Source organism: Esox lucius, chromosome 11, assembly GCF_011004845.1.
Source record: "Esox lucius isolate fEsoLuc1 chromosome 11, fEsoLuc1.pri, whole genome shotgun sequence".
In the NCBI taxonomy this organism is placed as follows: domain Eukaryota; kingdom Metazoa; phylum Chordata; class Actinopteri; order Esociformes; family Esocidae; genus Esox; species Esox lucius.
Window position 1 is genome coordinate 41,173,953 of NC_047579.1, and position 12,308 is coordinate 41,186,260.

The 12,308-nt window shown below is 47.7% G+C and overlaps 1 protein-coding gene across 1 annotated transcript in view; it reads right to left on the minus strand.

The window, feature by feature from the left end:
• The window catches only part of arhgap23a (Rho GTPase activating protein 23a), an 83,731-nt gene extending 76,659 nt beyond the window's left edge, over positions 1-7,072 (minus strand). The window contains exon 1 of the mRNA XM_029123175.2: positions 6,679-7,072. Within this exon, the coding sequence (XP_028979008.2) occupies positions 6,679-6,720 (42 nt within the window). The 5' untranslated portion in view covers positions 6,721-7,072. The remainder of the gene's footprint in view (positions 1-6,678) is intronic.
• Positions 7,073-12,308: the final 5,236 nt, after the last annotated feature.

The window sequence follows — 12,308 nt, forward strand, 5'->3', positions numbered from 1 at the left end:
GCAGCTGGTCAGACTGACAGACGTGCTCCACACAGACACTGGCTGCTACTTGCCTGCCAGTAACGACTTCACATTCACACCACAACCGATTAACAGGCTGCCTTTGTGATCGTGTGGCTCATGGCGGACAACGAGAGGGAGGTAAGAAGGAGGTGGTTGGGGAGAGAGGGAGGTGGGTAAGAAGGAGGTAGATAGGGAGAGGGAGGTTGATAGGGAGAGAGGGAGGTGGGTAAGAAGGAGGTAGATAGGGAGAGGGAGGTTGATAGGGAGAGAGGGAGGTGGGTAAGAAGGAGGTAAATAGGGAGTTTAATCAATATGTTGTACTGGACCACCTGGGCAGACTAAGCCAGCCTGGAACCCACAGCTGGGAGCCTCCTGATTCCCTAGCCTTACTCATGCTCCTGGTGATCCTCAGCTGGGAGCCTCCTGATTCCCTGGCCTTACTCATGCTCCTGGTGATCCTCAGCTGGGAGCCTCCTGATTCCCTAGCCTTACTCATGCTCCTGGTGATCCTCAGCTGGGAGCCTCCTGATTCCCTGGCCTTACTCATGCTCCTGGTGATCCTCAGCTGGGAGCCTCCTGATTCCCTGGCCTTACTCATGCTCCTGGTGATCCTCAGCTGGGAGCCTCCTGATTCCCTGGCCTTACTCATGCTCCTGGTGATCCTCAGCTGGGAGCCTCCTGATTCCCTGGCCTTACTCATGCTCCTGGTGATCCTCAGCTGGGAGCCTCTTGATTCCCTGGCCTTACTCATGCTCCTGGTGATCCTCAGCTGGGAGCCTCCTGATTCCCTGGCCTTACTCATGCTCCTGGTGAAGCCACCGCTCAGGCTCAAGACACATTCCCAACATGCTGCTCTCTCTCACTCGCTCACTTTTGCTTTTTCTTATGAGAGATCATTACATTTCATCAATCAGGCCACTGATGTTACTGATAAAAACGCCATTGTCGGTGGCTTTGCTAGCTTGCGACACAAAACATCTACATAGGCCAACAACCTGGACCAAGGTCTGCTTAACTGCACACATGTCCAGTATGTGTAGTTAACACCAAACTGTGTAGTGATACGTGCATAACTCAAGCCCAGAATTACCAGCTGGCTAGCTGATGTTAGCCAATGGCTGGCGAGAATCACTAGCTAACCTGTGTCTATGTTTCTGTATGTTAATCTGTCTGCGTGTCTGTCTGTGTTTCTGCCTCTGTTTCCGTCTGTGTTTTGATCTGTGTCTGTGTTTCCATCTGTGTTTCAGTCTGTGTGTCTGTCTGTGTGTCTGTCTGTGTGTTCCATCTGTGTGTTTCCATCTCTGTGTGTTCCATCTGTGTGTTCCATCTGTGTGTTTCTGTTTGTGTGAGCCTCGTCTGACTGCCAAACTCATGTTGCTGATTGTTTTGTCTGTTTCACATGTGAGAGAGAAGGGAGAGTGAAATAATGACAGAGGGAGAGATTAGAGATCAAGGGAGGGAATGAGAGTTTGTGCTAGACATGGGAACAGGTGTTTTAATCTGCAGCAGGCCTAGCAGGCTGCCCCCCTCCCCAGTCCCCCAACCCTCCCCAGCCGTTCCCACCTTCCAACTCTAGCAATATCTCAAATCTACTGTTGAGAGATGGAGTGATGTCACCTTTCTGGACTGTGTGTTTATAACATATATATACAATGTGTGTAGGCCTTTTGTCTATGTGTGTGTGTTTGTGCACTGGTGTGTGAGAGTGTTATTTATACAAACTGTCATTTGATTTCAAAAGAACAACAGAAGTGACTATAGCCTACAGCCGTGTTGTGCAGGGATTAAAGAGCACCATAACCAACAACAAGGCATTGTGGTGCTGGGACAACAACCTCCCCATCAATGTCAGCAAAACAAAAGAGGCTGTTGATTCTGAGAGGCAGGAGAGGGAACACGCCCCGATCCACATCAATAGGCGGCAGTGGAGACAGTCAGCAGTTTAAAGTTCCTTGTCGTTCATATAACCGGGATGGACTTGGTCACGGTCCACCAGCACCGCCAACGTTGTCAAGGGGGCACAACAGGAGGTCCAATCCGTAAGGTAGCCAAAGACGTTGGCCTGTTACACTCTGCTTTCAACTCCCACCAACAGCAGGTAATAACATGGCCTATTACACTCTGCTTTGATCCCCCCCCCCCCCACAACAGCAGGCAATAACATGGCCTATAACACTCTGCTTTCAACCATCCCAACAGCAGGTAATAACATGGCCTATTACACTCTGCTTTGACCACCACCCCCTACAGCAGGTAATAACAGCCTGGTATTTGTGTCATGTCCTCCATACTGATAACCTTTCCCAGTTGACCACTCCCCTCAACCTGACTCCAGTCTGAGAGCAGAATGACCCAGGTAAAGTCCTGAGAACTTGAGCTGGACCTTACATGAACAACCACGGAGTGCAGCATAGCTGTGGCAACAGGGTCAGTTCCCCCTAAATTACTATTGATTGGCCCGCCTAGTGCTCCCTACCCATGATGCATTGCAGTGAGTCTGGCTGTGTAGATGTGCGTGGCCCAAGGCAGAGTTGTACACACGCACACACACACACACACGCACACTTGTACACACACAGAGGAGGATCACTTAAATATGCACTGGCAGAAAAGTGCTCAGTGTGGTCTCTGCCCTCAGGTCTGCACATCTAACACCGGGGGGGGTGCTGCTGGCTCTGCTGTCTGTCCTTGATGTGGTCACTTTATATAACCAGCCTCTTCCTGTTCCTCTGTGGACCACTGCCCTCCATATCACTCATTCTACGTGTTTGTGTGTGTGTGTGTGTGTGTGTGTGTCTGACAGGAATAAGGGTATCCAATCTTTAGACTGGTACAGTACTCGTCAACTACTAAGTCTCTACGGTAAACACATTGGTGTTGGTTTTTTATTGTCAAAGTGACGCTGCTAAAGAATCACGGATGTCCCTCCTCTTTGCAGGTTTCCATTGTCTTCAGGAGATAGTAGAAGCATAGACAAGCGTTGATGAAATCAGATGGATTCTCAGGAAACTCTAACGTCCCAATGTCATTCTTCATCTACACCCATGACAACAAAAATGACTGAAGAGAACAACCATGAAAAAGAAACACACAAAAAAAAACATTGGAGGTATGGTACCCTCCATGGCAGTGACACCGGAGTGGGACACCGGACCAACGCCACTCAGTGGCAGCACGTCTCCGTTTAGAATCCTCTAAATAGCACTGTTTCCTGTTCCTTCTAAGTGATGCATGCAGACAGTTCAGTTAATGGCCATGTTGTTGAACAGGTAGAGTGGCATGACCCCAAAACAAGACATGACCTCTGCTGCATGGAAGAGTGCGCAGCAGCCCAAGGCCGATCTCTGAAACGAGGGTATCAAATTGAACACACACACTCACTCTGAGCACTTACTGGCAGGCAACGGTGGTGGGGATGATGCCACTTTACTACAGCGAGGAGTGAGCGTCGCCCTGACAGACTAGCTGACAGGATTGGCTGACAGAATGTGCTGACAGGATTGGCTAACGGGATTGACATGGACAAGAGTCCAACATTTCACTATATTCCCATTATAGTGCGATTCATTTCACGGGTGCTCAGAGTTCTGCTTAAAGATTTTGTAAATACAAATGGTACAGAGTATAGGGTGGGTATTGGGGGAGTATAGGGGGAGTATAGGGTGGGTATTGGGGGAGTATAGGGTGGGTATAGGGTGGGTATTGGATGAGTATAGGGTGAGTATAGGGTGGGTATAGGGTGGGTATTGGATGAGTATAGGGTTAGTATAGGGTGAGTATAGGGTGAGTATAGGGTGAGTATAGGGTGGGTATAGGGTGAGTATAGGGTGAGTATAGGGTGGGTATTGGATGAGTATAGGGTTAGTATAGGGTGAGTATAGGGTGAGTATAGGGTGGGTATAGGGTGAGTATAGGGTGAGTATAGGGTGGGTATAGGGTGGGTATAGGGTGAGTATAGGGTGAGTATAGGGTGGGTATAGGGTGGGTATAGGGTGAGTATAGGGTGAGTATAGGGTGGGTATAGGGTGAGTATAAGGTGAGTATAGGGTGGGTATAGGGTGGGTATAGGGTGGGAATAGGGTGAGTAAGGGGTGGGTATAGGGTGAGTAAGGGGTGGGTATAGGGTGGGTATTGAATTAGTGTAGGGTAGGTATAGGGTGAGTATAGTGTGGGTAAATGGTGGGCATAGTGTGAGTATAAGGTGGGTATAGGGTGAGTATTGGGTGAGTATATGGTGAGAATAGGGTGGGTATAGGGTGAGTAAGGGGTGGGTATAGGGTGAGTAAGGGGTGGGTATATGGTGAGAAAAGGGTGGGCATAGGGAGAGTATAGGGTTGGTATTGGATGAGTATAGGGGGACTGTTGGTCTGATTCCAGAAGTGCCATGGTGCCCATGAATAATTCACCCTGACCTGAGAGGGGGTTAGTTAGTAGCCCCTGAAACCTGCTGTTCAAAACCACACACACCACCCTGGGGGATGAGGGGAAAATGCAAGATGAGGTAATCAACCAGAGTTAGAGAGATGAGAAACCGTGCCTATGCTCCTTGTCAACCCCCTTCAAGACTGCACCAGAATACAGTCCATCCTACCACAATTCTGGTGGTGGTGGACAGAGACAGTGAGCAGTATGAGGTTCTGGTGGTGGTGGACAGAGACAGTGAGCAGTATGAGGTTCTGGTGGTGGTGGACAGAGACAGTGAGCAGTATGAGGTTCTGGTGGTGGTGGACAGAGACAGTGAGCAGTATGAGGTTCTGGTGGTGGTGGACAGAGACAGTGAGCAGTATGAGGTTCTGGTGGTGGTGGACAGAGACAGTGAGCAGTATGAGGTTCTAGTGGCGGTGGACAGAGACAGTGAGCAGTATGAGGTTCTGGTGGTGGTGGACAGAGACAGTGAGCAGTATGAGGTTCTGGTGGCGGTGGACAGAGACAGTGAGCAGTATGAGGTTCTGGTGGCGGTGGACAGAGACAGTGAGCAGTATGAGGTTCTGGTGGCGGTGGACAGAGACAGTGAGCAGTATGAGGTCCTGGCTGCGGTGGACAGCTGGATGTCCCTTCCTTTAATCTGTCCTGCACAGTCCAACCAGAGGAGACTCACTTAAGTGTGTGAATGTTTACAATTTTGTGCAGAAGTCTTAGGCCACATGGCAATATTGTTAAAAAAAATTTGAACGCCCTATATAACATCCAAATAAGTACAAATAAAGTCAATACGAAAAATAAGTCAAAAGAATTGTGGCTTTGGTGGAGTAGTCAGGACCAGTGCCTGTGACACAGGTGCACTGCAACGTGAGTTTGAATCTGGTCCATGGCTCGTTTAGTAAAACTATCCCCCCTACCTTTCCACACTTTCCTATCAAAATAAAGCATAGAAATTCCTCAGGAGAAATGTACATACTGTTTTGGTAGGATATTGATATCTTGTGAGATGGTTAGGTACCTTGTAAGATATCAATTATCTTTTGGACAACATATTGACTTCTTCCTACTTTTTATTGTATTCATTCTTATTTGTATTTAGTATAAATGTTATGTAGTATTTAAAAACAAATAAACACTAAATGGCCAAATACAAATTTTTGTCAGTGGCCGAAGATAATTTCTCTGTACTACATATATGACTGTAAATATTTTTCCTATTTCACTCATGTGCAAGATGTATATTCTGAGCTGGAAACAGGTTTTTCCACATATCTCTCTAAGCCACACTTGTAGACCGGGGTCACAGCCCAATCTGCCAAGTCAATGGCGATTTTGGAGAATTTATAACCAACTGCCTTACCCAAGTGCATAAAAGGTTTTTCATCTTAACCGCTACATTATCATCCAGACATCCATATACCTGACAAAGAGAGTTCTCACATGTGCCCACATGTGACATGACGCTAATTATTTGTCACAGGGATTCCATCCACACTAGCTGATGATGGGACGCGGTGCTAGTTGATAATCACAGGCATCCCCTCAGTACTCGATGATAATGTAACACTGTGCTGATTGCTAATCATAGCAATGCCCTCCGTGCTAACTTATAATGTGACACAGTGAAAATTGACAATAGCAGCTATCCCCCTTCATGCTATCTGATAATGTGACTAGGTGCTAATTGACAATCACAGGTATCCCATCTATAATAGCTAATATTTAGTTTCGGTACAATTTTTTTATCACTGGTATACCCTCCATGCTAGTGAAACAGACGTCAACATGCTGTTGCTAACCGTTTAGCTTCCTCCACTGATTGATTGCAACCGGCAAACTCAGCCCCACCCACGCCTCCGACTACCCCCCCCCCCTCACCTTTTCCTTTCATTCCCTCCATCGTCCACTGTGCATTGTCTATCACAGTACAATGACAACAGGGAAAAACAGACATACAAGCTGGTTGTCTGCAGGTGGCTGTATGTTGACAGGCACAGCCACCGGCCTCCTCCCCTGTCACACCACTCCAACCCTTCCCTAAGCCTGGCCAGGGACAAGACAGCATCATAGGGAGGAAACACGTTCAGTGGTAACAGCGAAGGAAGAGCACGCTGTGCTGGTTGTTTTAGCTGGGGGGACGAAGGTGAATTAGAGGCTCCACTGTTTAGTTTGTGTGTGTAAGATGTGTGTGTGTGTGTGTATGGTCGGTGTATGTATATGTGTGTACTACGCGGTGGTTCCTCCTCTCCTCACCTGATCCATGTTCTCAGCGAGCCTCCCTCGTCCTGTTCCCATTCATGGCACTGAATCACGGGTGTTCTCCTGGCTCTCGTCCTGCGTTCTGAAGGCTTGGTATTCCCAACAGTGATCGTCCTCCCTTCACATAGACCAGGCAGACAAGCAGCGGGTGGCTGCAGCTCTTGGCATGATTCTGTCTGTACGGTTCTCCTTCTCCCTCCTCACCTCCTCGCCGTGTTTATCCAGGCAGACGATCCTCTCTCTCGTCTCCTCCCGGTCTTCTGCCGTGCTCCTTATCGTTGCCGTGGAGCAGCAGTGGAGGAACAGGGTGTGTGGAATGCTCCCCTCTGACTGATAGCAGAATTATACAGGGAGAGGACTCCCGGTCTCTCTCTCTTTCTCTTTCACTCGATCCCTGTGTAAGCTAGCCCCTCGCCTCGCCTCGCCTCCCCTCTCCCTCTGTTGTGGCCCCCCCTCCTCCTCTTCCCTCCCTCTATCCACTTCCCTCTTCCTTCTCCCCTCCCCCTCTTGCTGTAGCTACACAGAGCCAGAATGAGCAAATGACAGAAGAGGGAGGGAGGGGGATAGAGGGAGAGGCCAGGGGGTTGGTTGGGACAGATCATGTGATTCCCAGTAAGGGACCCTCCGCCAGCTGTCCAGCTCATGCCTGTGAAGACTTCTGTTGCCATGGACAACGGCTGCTGTGGAACACACCAACCTGGGTTCTCTTGGTAAAAAGCCATTGGCTGACAGGATTTATGACCCTCGCGCCCTGAAGGGGTGGGGGGGGTGGCATGTTGGGACGTGTAGTCCTCGTACTGTGATTGGGGGAAAGGGCCCAACAGGGGAGGGTTAAAGGGATCCCTGTGCCCCTTTTGAGAGTGTATTTTACACTGCCCGCGCCTCACTTGAGGAAACACTGCCTGAGGTACAAACTGACAGGATGAGTGAAAACTGTATATTTCTACCTACACGTGAACATACACACAAACACACACCAAGCATGGGCATTGCAGGACATTCAGGAAAAAGACATCCTATGTGGTTTCCCTGCCCTTTCAGGCTGTGCTGAGGGAAACTCCCTCCCCTGCACAACAGGAACTTGGACGACTCACCGAAGGCCACGGCTCAAACACAAACGCTCTCCCTCTCCCGCTCTTTTTCTCTCCCTCTCCTAAGCATCTATTGTATATCACTCCCTCCCCCTCTGTCCTCCCCTCCCTTCCTATCCCCCTTGCTGCTATACAGCCCTCTCCATAGCCCTGTCTATAGCCCCGCCGTCATTAGTATTCCTAAAGGGTTATAAGAGGTTACAGGTGCCATAGAGGGAAAATGCCATGGGGCATTGTGATAATGCCATGCATAAATACCATCACTCAATCAATTTGCACGCCTAACCCAACGGGTTCTATATTAGCCAGAATGCTCTTAGTAGCAGTATCACAGCCTACTCAGCCATCCTACACGTTAAATCAAATGAGCTCATCTGGTAACTGGGGGGAATCCATGGTCTATACACTTCTGAAAAACAAAACCGCACCTGTTGTGGCTTATTCCAATTCAATGGACACATAACATAGCTGTGATATGCTGCCTGGGGTTCTGGAGATGCTAAGTTAGGTAGCAGGGTGAGTGGAAGAGACTGGGCGGAGAGTGGAGGGGACTAGGGATGAGTGGAGGGGACTAGGGATGAGTGGAGGGGACTAGGGATGAGTGGAGGGGACTAGGGATGAGTGGAGGGGACTAGGGATGAGTGGAGGGGACTAGGGATGAGTGGAGGGGACAAGGGATGAGTGGAGGGGACTAGGAATGAGTGGAGGGGACTAGGGATGAGTGGAGGGGACTAGGAATGAGTGGAGGGGACTAGGGATGAGTGGAGGGGACTAGGGATGAGTGGAGGGGACTAAGGATGAGTGGAGTGTGGGTGTGTTACAACCTCTCTAAGACGGAACAGGGGGTATTGTTGTCATGATTACATCATCAGCAGTGGAATGCAGTGAGGCCGGCTGGGCATGAACATAAGAGAATTTACATTGAGCGGGTAGACAGGGTGCACTGGGGCAAAACATTATAATAATTCAGCAAAACTCTTAAAGCTGACCATGAGGACCCCTGAATGGCACAGAGGTACACTGCCTCACAGACAGACGGGTCACTGCGATATCAGGGCTGATTAGAAAGGGGTCCCATGGAGGACGGAGGGGGTTAGTAATCAAATTGTGGTGGCTTTGGAGCCTGTGTGCTCAATCGAGGAGGGAGGTAGGAGAGTGCGTTCCTTCTGGTGCATGGTTGAGCGAGCAGCGTGATAATACCAGAACAGCATTGCTTCAGAAGACATAAAGTATGTCGACATCGACTGTCCACGATCCATGGGGTGCTGCTGCAATGAAGCAGGTCCGTAATCACACATTTGGTATCATAAAAGTGGGTCAATGTTATTTAAAATGAATGAACAATTAAAATTATAATAAGACAGAGAGACAGAGAAAAGAAAGTCTGATTAAAAAAGACATCATCATAACACTGGACCATAGTATGGATTCTTAATATGCAGCGATCCAGTGCTCGATATCACTGACCTATAAAAGTAGGGATAAACATCTTCAGACTACTGTACTGTGCAGTGATTTAGGACAGGTTGAAGCCATCATTCCCTTTTGAGTAGATGGACAACATCAGCTAAACAGGAAGGATTTCCTTCATTATGTAATGTCACAAAACCATAGAAGACATGCAGTATGATAACAGTTCTGGTCTTAGACCTCTTTGTCACACTCGAAGCATTCAATAGGCAAACAGAAACTGATATACGGAAAAGGATTTCCATTGCCTGATTAGATTTGGGAGAGGAATTGTTTTGTCACAGTAAACAGTGGCACCTACTGGACCCTTCAGATATTGCAATCGGCCTGTAAAGTGTAACATGTACAGCTCTGGAAAGAATTAAGACCACAGTTTCTCTGGTTTTACTATTCATAGGTATGTGTTTGAGTAAAATTAACAGTTTTGTTTTATTCTATAAACAACTGAAAAGATTACTCCCAACTTCCAAATAAAAATATTGTCACAAATAAAAACTGGTCAAAATAACTGGTCAGACCTCAAATAATGCAAAGAAAACATTCATATTGATTTTTCAACAACAAAATACTAATGTTTTAACTTAGGAAGAGTTCAGAAATGAATATTTGGTGGAATGACCCTCATTTTTAATCACAGCTTTCATGTGTCTTGACATGCTCCCTACCAGTCTGTCACATTTCTGTTGGGTGACTTTATGCCACTCAAGCACAAAAATGTTAGTAGCTTGGCTTTGTTTGATAGCTTGTGACCATCCATCTTCCCCTTGATCAAATTCCAGAGGTTTTCAATGGGGTTCAGGTCTGGAGATTGGGCTGGCCATGACAGGTTCTTGATCTGGTGGTCCTCCATCCACACCTTAATTGACCTGGCTGTCTGGCATGGAGCATTGTCCTGCTGGAAAAAACAATTCTCAGAGTTTGGGAACATTGTCAGAGCAGAATGAAAGCAGGTGTTATTCCAGGATAACCTTCTACTTGGCTTGATTCATGCATCCTTCACAAAGACAAATCTGCCCGATTCCAACCTTGCTGAAGGATCCCCAGATCATCACCGATCCTCCACCAAATTTCACAGTGGGTGCGAGACACTGTGGCTTGTAGGCCTCTCCAGGTCTCCGTCCAACCATTAGATTAGTCAGAGAAGATGACCTTACTCAATTCCTCTACGGTCCAATCCTTATGGTATTTTGCAAACTTCAGCCTGGCTCTTCTTTGCTTCTCATTGATGAAGGGCCTTTTTCTAGCTTTGCACCCCAGCTGCTATTTGCCATTCTTTTTGAGTTTCACTTGATGATTGTTGAGTGACATCCAAATGAGTTGACGGTCATCTCAGTCAGTGGACAGTGGTTTTCGCCCTCTGCCAGTCTGTAGCTTTGTTGTCCCCAATCTCTGTTGCTTTACCTTGTTCTTATGAACCGCCGTCTTTTTCAGGATGGAAACAACCTGACGCTCAATTTATCCCTCTGCCAGTAAGGCCAGAATTGAACCCTTATTTTCCAGACTCAAAGCTTTTATTTTCAACTCTTTTGTCATGCTGAACACAATTTTTGCCACCCAGCTGGTCCTATTGCAAGAGGATAGAGATGACCACAGCAGTGGTTTTTATACTTTTCCTCGTTAAATGAGATTTGGTTCAGGTAATCACCTAATCAGTAACTCATTAAGTAAAATAAGTTGTGCCTTTGGTGGAATATAACAGACACTGGAATGGAATGGCTGCCATACATGTAGAGATGCTGATATAAGAAAAATTAGGAGTGGTCTCAAAAATGTATCTGGAGCTGTATACACCGATCATCCATAACATTATGACCACTGACAGTTGAAATGAATAACACTGATAATATTGTTATCATGGCACCTGCCAGTGTGTGGAATATATTAGGCAGCACGTAAACATTCTGTTCTCAAAGTTGATGTGTTAGAAGCAGGAAAAATGGGCAAGCGTAAGGATTTGAGCGACTTTGACAAGGGCCAAATTGTGATGGCTAGACGACTGGGTCAGAGCATCTGCAAAACTACAGCCCTTGTGGGGTGTTCCCGGTCTGCAGTGGTCAGTACCTATCAAAAGTGGTCCAAGGAAGGAAAAGTGGTGAACCAGCGACTGGGTAATGGGCGGCCAAGGCTCAAAGATGCACGTGGGGAGCGAAGGCAGGCCATTGTGGTCCGATCCAACAAAGGAGCTACTGTAGCTCAAATTGCTGAAAACGTTAATGCTGGTACTGATAGAAAGGTGTCAGAACACACAGTGCATCACAGTTTGTTGCGTAGGGGGATGTATACCCGCAGACCAATCAGGGTGCCCATGCTGACCCCTGTCCATTGCCAAAAGTGCCTACAATGGGCACATGAGCATGACAACTGGACCACGGAGCAATGGAAGAAGGTGGCCTGGTCTGATGAATCCTGTGGATGGGCGGGTGTGTGTGCATCGCTTACCTGGAGAACACATGGCACCAGGATACACTATGGGAGGAAGGCAAGCCGGCAGAGGCAGTGTGATGCTTTGGGCAATATTCTGCTGGGAAACCTTGGGTCCTGACATTCATGTGGATGTTACTTTGACATGTACCACCTACCTGAGCATTGTTGCAGACCATGTGCACCCTTTCATGGCAACAGTATTTCCTAATGCCATTGGCCTCTTTCAGCAGGATAACGCGCCCTGCCACAAAGCATAAATGGTTCAGGAATGGTTTGAGGAGCACAACAACAAGTCCAAGGTGTTGACTTGGCCTCCAAATTCCCCAGATCTCAATCCAATCAAGCATCTGTGGGATGTGCTGGACAAACATGTCCGATCCATGGAGGCCCCTCCTCGCAACATACACGACTTAAAGGATCTGCTGCTAACGTCTTGATGACAGATATCACAGCACACCTTCAGAGGTCTAGTGAAGTCCATGCCTCGATGGGTCAGGGCTGTTTTGGCCGCAAACGGGGGACCTATACAATATTAGGCTGGTGGTCATAATGTTATGGCTGATCGATGTATATACTAAAGGACTTACAGAATACAGATATTACATTGCTTTAAAATGTATCCAAAAGCTGTAGGCTACT